This window comes from Trichechus manatus, unplaced genomic scaffold (genome assembly GCF_000243295.1).
Source record: "Trichechus manatus latirostris isolate Lorelei unplaced genomic scaffold, TriManLat1.0 scaffold00167, whole genome shotgun sequence".
Classification (NCBI taxonomy): Eukaryota; Metazoa; Chordata; class Mammalia; order Sirenia; family Trichechidae; genus Trichechus; species Trichechus manatus.
Genome location: NW_004444103.1, coordinates 4,371,502 through 4,382,913, shown reverse-complemented (window position 1 = coordinate 4,382,913; position 11,412 = coordinate 4,371,502). Strand labels below are relative to the sequence as shown.

Sequence of the window (11,412 nt, the reverse complement as noted above, 5' to 3'; positions counted from 1 at the left end):
CACGCAGCCCCGGGGCCCCGCAGCCCACCGCAGTGCCGCCCCGGGCCCGGCGACAGCGGCCGCGCGGTAAGTTGGCGGAAGCGTGTCCCCTCGGTTCTCGCCTCCCCCGCACCTTTTGAACTTGTTGCTGCTGCTCCGCTCGCCAGCGCCAGGCTTTTGGAAGGTGAAAAGGAGGAGGGCGCCTGGGAGGGTGGGGGAGGGGGAAGAAGAGCTCGCTGCAGCTTTATTTATGCGCTCTCGGCGGATTGCTTTCAGCGGTTCGGGAGCTGCTGTCTCGGCTTCCCCCATTCCGAGTGCACCGCCAGGAGAAAGTCTCTATGCAACTCAGCCCCGGCACGCACTTGGCCAGGTATGCACCGCGGGAGAGGCGCGTTCTGCGCGGTGGCAGATGCTGCTGCTGCCCCGGCGGCGGCGGCTGCCAGCTCCTGGGCTCTCTAACTGTCACACTGCACCTCAGCTGAACTTGAAAAGAGAGTGAAGGGGCGATTGGGCGAACGCTTTTGGCGGACACGGGGTGCTTGTAGACGTGGGGGAGGAGCATCTGTATTAACGTCCCCCGCCGTGCCCACCGCGCATCACCTCCATTTCTGCCAATATCGCCCGAGGAGTTGAGGCGGCAACCGGACTCCCAAAGACAGACGTGGGGCAGCGGCCGTGGCCGTGTCTCAGAAGCTACAACAGGTCGCATTTTGAGACTCCTTTGGCGGGAAGGGGCACTTGGAAAGGGAAGGGTTGAAAGAGCGAAAAGAGAAGAGAGAAAGGTTCCCTAATTCGTCAAAAGACTATCACTGGGGGACTGTCCTTCCTCCTCTTCTCTATCCTACACGACGCATACTGACCCCTCATTATCCAGACTGTGTCCGGGGGGAGAAATCACAAACACCTGCTTGAAGAAACTGCTGCACCTCAAGTCACCTGCGTGCCGATTTGTGCCGGGGGTGGCCAGTTTCTGTTGCTGAAAGAGGTTTGGTAAGGTTCTGTTGGTGGTGATTGTTAGGACATTACAATTGTTTTGTTATTATTCCTAAATACTTGTCTTTCCTGGATACTTGCTTTTCTGAGTACTGTAACTTCACCAGGAGACCTACCTTGAAATCGGTGATACCTCTGGACCACGTTTCTCAGCAGTATTTTATTTGCAGGGAGAAAGCGGGTGTTTGTAGCTATTTCAACCCACTGCAGAGGCCTGGTTACCCCTCTCCTCGCCTTGACCCCAAGGAACCATGGCAGCAGGGGTAGCAGCATGGCTGCCCTTTGCCAGGGCAGCGGCCATCGGGTGGATGCCTGTGGCCTCGGGGCCCATGCCAGCTCCTCCGAGACAGGAAAGAAAAAGGACTCAAGATGCTCTAATTGTGCTGAATGTTAGTGGCACCCGTTTCCAGACATGGCAGGACACCCTGGAACGCTACCCAGACACTCTGCTGGGAAGCTCTGAGAGGGACTTTTTCTACCATCCGGAGACTCAGCAGTATTTCTTTGACCGTGATCCAGACATCTTCCGCCACATCCTGAATTTCTACCGCACTGGGAAGCTCCACTATCCTCGCCATGAGTGCATCTCTGCTTATGATGAAGAGTTGGCCTTCTTTGGCCTCATCCCAGAAATTATTGGCGACTGTTGTTATGAGGAGTACAAGGATCGCAGGCGGGAGAACGCTGAGCGTCTACAGGACGACGCTGACACGGACAACACGGGCGAGAGTGCGCTGCCCACCATGACTGCTCGGCAGAGGGTCTGGCGGGCCTTTGAGAACCCCCACACCAGCACAATGGCCTTGGTGTTCTACTATGTTACGGGGTTCTTCATTGCCGTCTCAGTCATCGCCAATGTGGTGGAAACAGTGCCGTGTGGGTCTAGCCCAGGTCACATTAAAGAACTGCCCTGTGGCGAGCGATATGCAGTGGCCTTCTTCTGCTTGGATACAGCCTGCGTCATGATCTTCACAGTTGAGTACTTGCTTCGCCTGGCTGCAGCACCCAGTCGTTACCGTTTTGTGCGTAGTGTCATGAGTATCATCGATGTGGTGGCCATCCTACCTTATTACATTGGGCTGGTAATGACGGACAATGAGGATGTCAGCGGAGCCTTTGTCACACTCCGAGTCTTTCGGGTCTTCCGTATCTTTAAGTTTTCCCGCCACTCTCAAGGCCTGCGCATCCTGGGATACACACTGAAGAGCTGTGCCTCAGAATTGGGCTTTTTGCTCTTCTCACTCACCATGGCTATCATCATTTTTGCTACAGTTATGTTCTATGCAGAGAAAGGGTCTTCAGCTAGCAAGTTCACCAGCATCCCTGCTGCCTTCTGGTATACCATTGTCACCATGACAACTCTAGGGTAGGTACCATCAAGGGGAATGAGAGGAAGGTTGGGTATGAGGGAAGGTGATTAGGGAGCCATTAAGATATCTGGTTATTAAGAGAAAATAATACTTGCCTTTCCTAATTGTTTTCAGGAAAACTATTTAAATGGCTTTGAAGGACTGTTCTGACTTATGAAATGGGTCTGCTACATATACTGTAGTACTTTAGAAGTTGCTGGCAAATGTTGAGTATTGATGCCTGAAAGTGATACACAAATAAATTTTAGAATTCCTAAATATAGGAAAAGATTTACCATAGTATGTGTATAGATGCATAAAATATAGTGACAATGAAAAACACAGAATGTGTGCTGAAATAAAGATATGAATATGCACAAGGTATATTGAAAAGTGTAGAAGGCGCTTCTATGTATTCAAAAGAAAAGTTTCCATATATATTTGAATTATTTTCATGTAAATATATGCTTAGGGGATGTATTTTTCCTCTAAGAACCATAATTCTTATTTTACAACATTATAAAACATATCTTTGTAGATATCATTATCAAAGGATTTTGCAATGTATACGTGCATATTCAGATATTTGCATTTCCTTATGGCTGATAAGTTCTGTAGTGCTTTACAACTTGAGGGCTGAAACTGTTCAACTACAAAATGTAGTGGAGTGATATTTGCATGTTTAAGACTTCAGGTTCATAGTCTCAAATTAAAAACCAAATGACTGCCATCCTCACAATTTTTAGAAACTCTTGTTCCCATCAGGCAATGTGCCTATATCCCTTAAATAAAAGTAGAATGTAGAGTAGTACCTGGTGGGATGGATGGTCACCAAGGACTGGTTGTATTATAGAGTTTTAGGTTCAGACTTCTTTCTAGAATCTTTTGTGCATTCTTTTATTTTGGAGTATTGACGTTTTGCAACCAAAGGGACATACTCTGAATTGATGTGTTTTTTAGAATAGAATTTTAGGGCTAGAATTAAGATCTTTTAGGTGGCAGAAAAAATGAAAGAAATTGAATGATTAATAATGTTAATCAAACTGCAGGAAAGTGCCAGCTTTTTATGTATTAGAGAATCTAATAAAATAAGATGGTTAGAGCCTTTTACTTTTGTGCATTCTCAGATAAGCCAGGGAGTGATGTTACTGCCCTTTCTTCAGCTTTATGCTACTTTTCTTGCATAGGTCATCAGTTCAAGAACGGCTATAAAAAACTTATTCCCAAGGCTGCTGTTTAAGTTTTGTGTTTCTGACTAATTTAATTGGCTTCTTTAAATGACAATGTGGTTAAAGTCAACTTAATTTTATTAGACATATTGTGTTGAACAGGGTTTCTCATGTTATCATGTGGCTAACTAATGGAGTATTTTATATGGGAAAAACTTTTTACTAATTAAGTAATTATAGTAAAGTAAAATACAATGACTTATGATTTCGATTTAGTCTTTTACATACTTTTTGAAGACCTACTGGTACGCTTTCAAAATTGAGTTAATGAAAATCCAGGTCCTCCTGTTTCTATTTCCTTTGAATTCTTTCTGTAATTGTATGACATTATGAAGAAGATGCAGAATACCTTAGCAGTTTTGGTGCTTATTCCTTGTCAGAGAGTTTTTGTTCGTTTGCTTTTTGCTTTTTTGTTACTTGAAATCATTGTTAAGAAAAATTGGATCTTGCAGAACATTATTATGACTTCAAAGTAGAAGTGAACAACAATATAAGAGGACTCCATGTTAAGGGGGAATAAAGGAAGAAGCGTTAAAACGAAATACACTTTAAAAAAAATTGATATAAATGACAATGTTTTCCTGAAGTATCAGTGAGTCATTTTAATGCTGCGCATTGTCTATATGATTTAATATGGGTATTATTATTATAATGAATGTTGATGAGCTGCTAATTACATCTGGCTGGAAATTCTACTCTAGACAGGGGAAGCTAGTATTGTTTTTTCCCTGATATGACTTACAAATCTTTATTTTATTTTGAAAATTATTTTTGCTTTCAGAAAACGAATGAAGAAATGTTAAAACTATTGATGGTATTTTTATTGCATAGGTGTAAAATGCTGGTAAGAATCTACTTTTTGAAATGATTTAAGAAACTGAATCACAATGCCTGAGTAAAATATATGACTTTGATTTAGTTCACATGTTCCGTATATAAGTGGATTAGAATAATTAAATGCACACTTTCTGAGCACTTGGAAGCAAAACGGAAGTTACTTTTATAAAATTCCACTGAAGTTGAGAAATTTATTTTCAGAAAATTAAACTAATTAAGGATCTTGATGGAATATAGCAGTCATACTTTTAAGATATAGGAATGTTGATGCAATCAAAATACAATCCCTTTATTGGAGAATTTATATGGACATTTAACAAAGCATAGGCTTTATAATATGGCAGATATTGTTAGGAAAATGTCCTCAGTTTGTCATCAAAATATATTTACAATGGATTTTAATTTTCTGGAGAAATATATATATATATATTTATATCCTGCCTTTTTAGTGTCTTATCATTGGTTGCAGTGCGACTCAACAGCTTTATTTAAGAATAGAAAATATTCAACAAAAGACATTGCCTAACTTTATTTTTTACATTGTAGTTTTATACTTACTGGATAAACTGTAAGATATGAATTTACTGTCAAATATATATAATAATTGGAACTAATACCAAGCTGTGTCTGATAAATGATCAAGATGTTTTGTTACACTCTCTGAGCTCTTTTTAGTTGGCTATTATTTTTAATGGAGTTAATATTCATCAATAATGATAACAGAAGTGAAAATGAAATCCCAAACAGTAGTTATCAAAAGTTTCAGCTCATAGAGATGTTATCCACATGAGAAGAAATAACTGAGAGCATTGCCATTTGGTACTGGCATAATCATCTGTCACCTCTCAGTCCACTTTAAACAATACTGAGTTGTGCTTTATCTTCTGAATAACTGAGTGGTTTTATCTTAAAAGTATTGTATGTTCATCTAATCATTTTTGTGCTTTCTGAAACATAATATATTACACTGCAGATTGACCATGCTTATTATGTAAGCAATTATTTAACTTGCTGATAAAACAAATTCTTCAAAGTATAGTTTTAAGACTATACTATTTCCTATTATTTGAAGAAGGAAACATCAAAAGCACATTTTAAGAAAGAAATAAAAGAAGAGCATGTTGAAAAGATTTCAAAACAAGTCAGTGTTTAGACTGTGTGTTCATGTAGATCTGTGCCTCCATCCCATCCTTTATGAGCATTTTTGTTGACCTCTGATGGGGCCTGATTCCGCTTTTACTCCCCCATCCCTTTCCATAATATAAATTGTACTCACTAACATAAACTGCCTTGGGAAAAAAGAACCTGAAATCCTTTTTTATCCTAAAGACCTTTGGAAAATAACACCCCATTCTTATTTTTCATTCAACTGGTAGTATTTAATGTTGCCAAATTTAGCAAAATTCCAGATGTTCACAAATAATCAAAAACTGTGTTATAAAAATACATTCAACAGAGTCCAGCTTCAGTTTACCCATTGTATCTCAGGATCCGACTTGTGAAGTAGAAGTGCTCCTGGGTGACAGATTAAATGATTTGAGGAGTTATTATGTTAGGTAATATTTGCATTCTTGGTCCTGATTACTAAACCCTTTGACCCTTTTTCAAAAACGGAGATTGCATTACTCATAACAAAGTTAAGAACTTGAGCAAGTGTCATTTTTATGGTCTATACCACTTCTTTAATTTTAAAACAAAGTTATTTTCATCAAAGTTTTCAATATGGGAAAGAAAGCTACTACATGACATTTTTGTATAGTTCATCTTTGTAATGGAACTATGGTTTTAACTACTTACATCATATTCAGATTTCTGAACAAATCTGGGAAAACAAAAAGTTCACTTATCTTGTACATTCATCGGAAATAAATATGGTAGAATTACATCCTTGCTGTAAGAAAATAGTGTATTTATATGACCCTGATAAATTAGCTCTATAATATTTAAATTTTTGTAGGTTTGGTGAATTACTATTTTAAGAAACAAAAGGCAAACTAATTTTTCATTGCAATTTCCCTAACAATGTATCAGGGAAATTCCTTTTTTAGACTGGCATAATTCAAGAGAGATTTATCATAAACATAGAAAAATACAGTTTTATAAAAAGAAGGATAACTTTTTAAATAGCATCTTCCTGCTATCTGCCACTACTCTGATTACATGGCTTTGGTGAATGTTGGGTGTCTATCATTCAGAATCATTTGTGTAGAGACTTTTGGCTTACCAAGCTATTACTGAAAATGGATGGAATTATTTTCCCCTATGCCAGCATCTATACATAAATATTGCTAAAGTGTTAATCTAACACATCCTTATACGGTGGCAAGTACCCAGTTTATCTCTCTGATGAAAAGCCATACTATGGGTAACATCCATTTTGATTTTGGCATACTACAACATAGTTTTACAAAGTTCTTTATAGAGCATGTTATTTGATGGGAGTTGAAAATGAGCTTTTAAAGAAATGTAGGAAAATTTGATGTATACTTATATTTTAGCATTACAGTTAGCCAAATCTAAAGCATCTTGATTGTCTTTTAGCCATCATTTGAATTAGAGACAGTATTTGGCGTGGTATAAGTATGCCTATTTAATGTGTATTGATACAGCATCTATAATTTTAACAATTACTTGACTGGCCTACAGAGGCATGGCAGGAAAAGATAATATATGTTCTGTCCACACAGTGCCCCAGAGAAGGGGCTATTTTCTAAGTTGCACTGATTTTGTTATGCTGTTTATTTTTTTCTTTTCAAGATTTCCTTTTAGACTACTGATTGACTTTGTATTATTTTATTTGCATAGTTACTTCTTCTAATTCTGATTTTTTATATTTTGTATTCATATAGAAATTCCTCCTAATTATACTCATATTTGAAAATGAGTTGTTGAAGCCCAAATTTCTTATTAGCTTATCTCAGAATTCCTGGTGGAAGGAAATTTAGCTGTTATGTATTTAAAATTCATCATTTTGCACATGCAAGATTGTTGTGGCTTGCCAGAGTTCCACAGTTAAATAGCAAGAACATTTTGGGAAGTTTCATGTTTTATATTCATTTTCTTCTGAAGACCTTAAAATGTGTTTTAGTAACTATTTGAGAGTTGCTGCTGAGCTACCGGGATAAGAGAAGGAATAAATTGACTCTTTATTCCATCAGTACGGTGCACTTCTCTCCTAGTTCTACTGTCTGTTACTTGCTGTCTCCACATTCTCAGTATCAGTGCTGGCTGGGCGTTTATTCACACAGCACTGGGGTTCATCATGATGGTGCCCAGTTGATAGACTGCAAACTTGTGCTCTCGTCCAGTGACTTATTAAGCCATTTGGAGACAAAGTACTTAATGGAGAGTATTTTACCTGGATGGATGGAGAGCAAAATAAATTATAATTATTTTGCCTGGATTATGCATCCATTCATTGTAACCTAAAAAGAGTTGGCCTGCAGTTACTTAAAACTGTTACTTTAAGTTCTCTTTCACTGAAAGAACAAAGACAATGAAAAGAACATTCGCTCAAAAAGAAATATTGTTTTCCTTCAGAGCTCTAATAATGACTTCACTCTTTTTTTCTCTCCATTTGCATATAGTTTTCTGAGCATGAATATAGTATATACAGAAACAAGCATTGTTTTCCCACCAGCTTTGGCATCTAGTTTTGATGGTGTAGGATAAGGTCTGGTACTGAAAAGAAACCCAGGGGTGATTCACTGTCTACATTTTTGTGTACATTTGCAGTGCTCTTTGCTTTAGTAGATTCCCTTTCAATGCTCTGCTCTTTAGTTTCCCCTTTGAGAGCCAGCCTTTGCATTGACTTTCTCGATGAAGCCTTCTCAACCTCCCAAGCCTACTACATCATCTATAGCTCAAATTACGCTTGACATTATTTAAGTGTTGTCTTATATATAATTTATGGTTTTACTTCGTGCCTTTCTAACTGGATTGAAAGGCTTCTGAGGTTTGTGATGTAAGCCTTTTGGGGCCTTATTAGCTAGTTCTGTGCTCAAAATGTAGAAGAATATATATTAATATGTTGCTAAACATGGTGTGAGATGGCATCCGTGCATGCTATGGAGAGTTCTTAGCCATGGAGCGATGCCATCTCAAAGTTCACAATAATCTACTAATCAGAGCAAAATTATCTTTCTTAGTTCAATGTTAAAATTTTTACATTTATTATTTGAACATTTTGTTTGAATGAATTACAATCCACCTTTTTCATTGTGCTGTTTTATATGGAGAGGGCTATGACACGTCTTCACTCTTTCATCCTTAACTAATTCTTCTGCAAAGATTAGAATTAATGACTATTAGTGGCTATTTTCTTAATAAATGTGCGTTCTGGTGGAGGCTGGATAAATTGCATGTCCCTCTGGAAAGCATATGGAGATACCTTGTACATATAAGTGAGTCAGTACAGAAATATACTGCCTTCTCTTCCAAGCCCATTTCCCCGTCTGAAAAAGAGCAGCCCAAGGAACCCACAGGCCAAAGATACTTGGATGTCATTTCATCACTAGAAAGTTGCATTTTTATCTCTGCCCAGTAAACAAGAACTGATACTTTTTTTCATCCTAAACAATTCATTTACGCATAAAATATAATTTTTTAAAAATAGTGAACTACTATGTGTAAATGATATATAAAATAGATGCAGTCTTTGTCAGGAATAAGTTGGCATTCTAAATGATTAAAAGGCAAGTGAACAAAGTATAAGCAGATATGTAGGTACATATCCTGGCACAGTGCAATCCATTTTGCCTTTGAAGTTTTGACAAGTCTGTTATGTGAAAAAAGATCCAAATAATACGAAGTGTGAGGGGAATGGAGAATAAATTAGCAAAAGTTAATAATGTGAAAAAAAATAGAAAGAATAGGATGGCAGTAGAGATAATGTGAAACAGGATGGGAAGGCTTAGTTCTAAAGTAAAATCTTGTCTTATGCAGGCTTAACTCTTCCATCTTCCTCATTTTCTTCACTTAGAATATATTCTAGTAGCATATATTCTTGGGAAACCTAAATTTTGCTCACAGAGTTCAATTCAGTTTAACAGATTTTTGTTGATTACTTACTACCTGTCATTGACTACAGCAGTAAACGTAACTGTCAACTTCTGCCCTTCAGAACCATGTGTTCTAGTGGGAGAGACTGAAAATAGACATAAACACATAATATAATGCCAGGCAGTGATGTTTACAATGAACAAAATAGAGTAAGGCGTGTGCTATTTTGGATGGGAGGATAGACAAGGCCTTTCCAGGGGAGTGGCATTTGGTCAGATTCCTAACTGAAGAGATGGAGTGAGTCCTGCGATTGTCTGGAAGAAAGAGTTTTAGGGGAAGAGAGAAAAGAAGCACAAAGACCTCAGGGTGGGAGCAGGCTGGGTGTTTTCCACCTAAGACAACGATGATTTAAGCAAAAGGAAAGAGGGAGTTGGTAGCAAATGGTATCGGAAGGATAGCTGGGATGAGATGATTAAGGATGTTTTAGACCATAGTAAAGACGTTTGTTTTCACTGGGCATGTGATGGGGAGACATTAGAGAGTTTTGAGAAGGGTAGGTATAGAATATGATTTCTTTATTAAAAAGAGCACAAGCTCTTAAATATTTAAAAAAATTCAAATGATCATTTTTAAGTTCATTTCTTTACCATGTATACATTTTCTTTGTTTATTAGATTCATTATATTTACCTTAGCTTATATTTTATATCCAGTTATTTGTGAGATTTTCCAATTATCTTAAAAGAATACATGATTAATTTATTCCTGCATTCTGAAACTAACTAAAATGAAACTAGTTCAAATGAGAAAAAAATTAATGTCATGTTCTAGTTGAAAAGATAAAAGCTAGTGCTCAATTGATAAGGAACTATTTGGGAAATGACTGAGGATAAATATTTATTCTGAATATATATTTTCAGACTTACAGTTGTCAATTCTATTAAGTGTTCAAGAATATCAGATATACTTAGGTTTCTATTTAAAGGATTTTAGTTCCTTTTTTCTCACTCTGTAGTAGGTACATATACATATTCTCTCCAGGTGTCTTGTTATTTTTGTGAGTTTGAAAATAAAATAGTTTGCACGCCTTGAAATCTGTGAAGGTTGTCATAGTATATGTATTTTTTAACCCAGATTAAATTGGGTCCATGCCTATAGCAGATGCATAATGAAAACTTTACACAGACAGTGTTTTGGTGAGAATCATCATGCTGGATAGTGAAACATGTTTGTGAGTGGATAATTGTAGAGGACTTGGTGTTGGAAGAACCAGAAGTAGATTAACATCATAAAAAGAAAAAACAAAAAACTATGCTTCTCAGATAAGCAAGTGGTGAAAACAGTTCCTGAATTTAAAGAAATTCAGAGTTGCATCTCACTTTGATATGCTGTTTTCAGTAACACTTCTGCCGTCTAGATAATTCTGCATCCTACCCAGAAGTTCTATCCGAAGACTTGTTTCCTGATGAAGCAAGCTAGGATTCATGAGGACCAACACAAAGGAAAAAGTTCCGGTATTCTCGGTTCTTTGTATGTGACGAAGTTGATAATGACACTTATGCTTTTATAACTACTCTTCATTGTGTATTTTGAATGAGGAACTGATTTTCTTTCACGATGCTATAGAAACTAAGAGTCATCTAACTCTATACCATCTAATGTGCCTGGGAGCCCCCAACCCGCAGACCGGGGTGTTTTTTGCAATGCCCAAATCACATACCATCCTATTTCACAGAATGTATCGTGGATGTTAAGCAAGGCCTGACTGTATGTATGTATATGTTTAGGATTCTGTATGTATGTATATGTATAGGAGGCCTGGTAGTGCAGTGGTTAAAGTACTTGGCTGCTAACCAAAAGGTCGGCAGTCCGAACCCACCGGCTGCTCCATGGGAGAAAGATGTGGCAGTCTGCTTCCGTAAAGATTTACAGCCTTCAAAACCTTACCGGGGCAGTTCTGCTCTGTGCTGTAGGGTTACTATCAGTTGGAATAGACTCAACAGCAATGGGTTAATCTTTACGGAA

The 11,412-nt window shown here is 38.0% G+C and overlaps 1 protein-coding gene across 1 annotated transcript in view; it reads left to right on the top strand.

The window, feature by feature from the left end:
- Nucleotides 1–254: 254 nt before the first annotated feature.
- The window catches only part of KCND2 (potassium voltage-gated channel subfamily D member 2), a 547,558-nt gene continuing 536,400 nt past the window's right edge, over nt 255–11,412 (top strand). Inside the window, exon 1 of the mRNA XM_004386547.3 lies at nt 255–2,338. Within this exon, the coding sequence (XP_004386604.1) occupies nt 1,224–2,338 (1,115 nt within the window). The 5' untranslated portion in view covers nt 255–1,223. The remainder of the gene's footprint in view (nt 2,339–11,412) is intronic.